Source organism: Egretta garzetta, unplaced genomic scaffold (genome assembly GCF_000687185.1).
Source record: "Egretta garzetta isolate BGI_Z169 unplaced genomic scaffold, ASM68718v1 scaffold486, whole genome shotgun sequence".
Taxonomy (NCBI): Eukaryota; Metazoa; Chordata; class Aves; order Pelecaniformes; family Ardeidae; genus Egretta; species Egretta garzetta.
Window position 1 is genome coordinate 776,915 of NW_009260126.1, and position 1,443 is coordinate 778,357.

At 52.3% G+C, this 1,443-nt stretch overlaps 1 protein-coding gene across 1 annotated transcript in view; it reads right to left on the reverse strand.

Annotated features, from left to right (window-relative positions):
• VAX1 (ventral anterior homeobox 1) overlaps positions 1-1,443 on the reverse strand; it is a 10,292-nt gene that overhangs the window by 8,265 nt on the left and 584 nt on the right. The window contains exon 2 of the mRNA XM_009641429.2: positions 3-168. Within this exon, the coding sequence (XP_009639724.1) occupies positions 3-168 (166 nt within the window). The remainder of the gene's footprint in view (positions 1-2; positions 169-1,443) is intronic.

Sequence of the window (1,443 nt, forward strand, 5' to 3'; positions counted from 1 at the left end):
GCTGGCGGGCGAGCTCGGTGCGCTCCCGGCCCACGACGTACTGGCAGCGCTGGAACTCCATCTCCAGGCGGTAGAGCTGCTCGGCCGTGAAGGAGGTGCGGGTCCGCTTGGGACGGTCCAGATCAAGGCCCTTAGGCAGAATAATCTCTCTGATTGAACCTTTGGCATCTGGCAAAGAGAGGCGCAGTCAGCTTTACACCAGGCAACCCTCCTATCTTTTTTTTTTCCTTTTATTTTTATTTATTTTATTTTTATTTTTCCGAGGGAAAGAACCGCCGCAAGCGCCTTCAAGACCGAGACCCAAGTTAGGATGGAGGGGGCTCCCTGAGACTGCGGTGCCGCACCTGGCTGCTCCTCCCAAGGAAGGGGAAAAAAAACCACCAAAACCAAACCAGCAGAGAATGATGGAGGGGGCGGTGGGGGCCCAGGGCTCTGGAAATAATCCCCTCAGCCCATTTAAAAATCGGCCTGAATATGTTGTGCTGACAGTACGCCACTGCGGCATCACCCACGGCCCCTCTGGGAGGCTGGGGAGAGATCCTCCAGGCCGGGCTTTGTGCCTGGAGTGCAGGGCTACTCTTTGTTCCCCCTGGGCTCGGGATTAGGGCTTGCTGGAAGCCTCCACGCACACCCAGCCACCCCCCCAGAATAGAAAACCTCCTCATTTTTTATTATTTTTTTTTTTTTAGAATAAGTTTCCCATGTGGGGGAAAAAAAAAAAAAAAGCAGGCAGGAGCGTTCAGGGCGCAGGCAGCGCTGCCCCCGAGCTGGCTGACTGCCCACCGCGAGCCTGGGGACACCTCCGGCCCACCCAGCATCCCGGGGAAAGCCTCGCCGCTGCTTGGGGGTTTTGGCAAACGGAAGAAGAAGGAGGGGAGGGGGGGGAAAAAAACCAAAACAAACACAAACGACCAAACCAAAACCAAAACAAGGCACCAAACAGCCCGCAGAAACCTCACTTTTTTGGTAGTCCCGACCGAAAGCAAGCGGGACAAATCTTATTAACGCGACTGTCAAGCTAGGGCCAGACTCATGTTCCATTAAAGCCTTCCCAACTTTGCTTTCCGTAATTTTACCTCTTCCGTACGCTTTAAACCCGAGACGACCACATCATTTTAATCTGCCCCCTCTCTGGGTCAATCGGTCGCGCAAGGATTAATTACTGTTTCCAAGGCCTGCTTCGTACTAATTTTGTTCCGATTCTGTTCTCTCTCTCCTCCCCCAAAACGCACCTTGATAAAGCTGAAATTTCTTCAGGTAAATTTTTTTTTTTTTGGAGGGGATAGGAATAGAAGGATTTAATTAGTTTAGCCCGGGAGGGAGACGAGGGCTGAGGAAAATACAACGTAGAACTATTAAAAAAAAAATATTTTACAGCCCGCCGCCGTTCCGCCGCTGGTTTTGAGCTGATGGTTATGTGCCAGCAGCCGCTTCTGCCGGGGT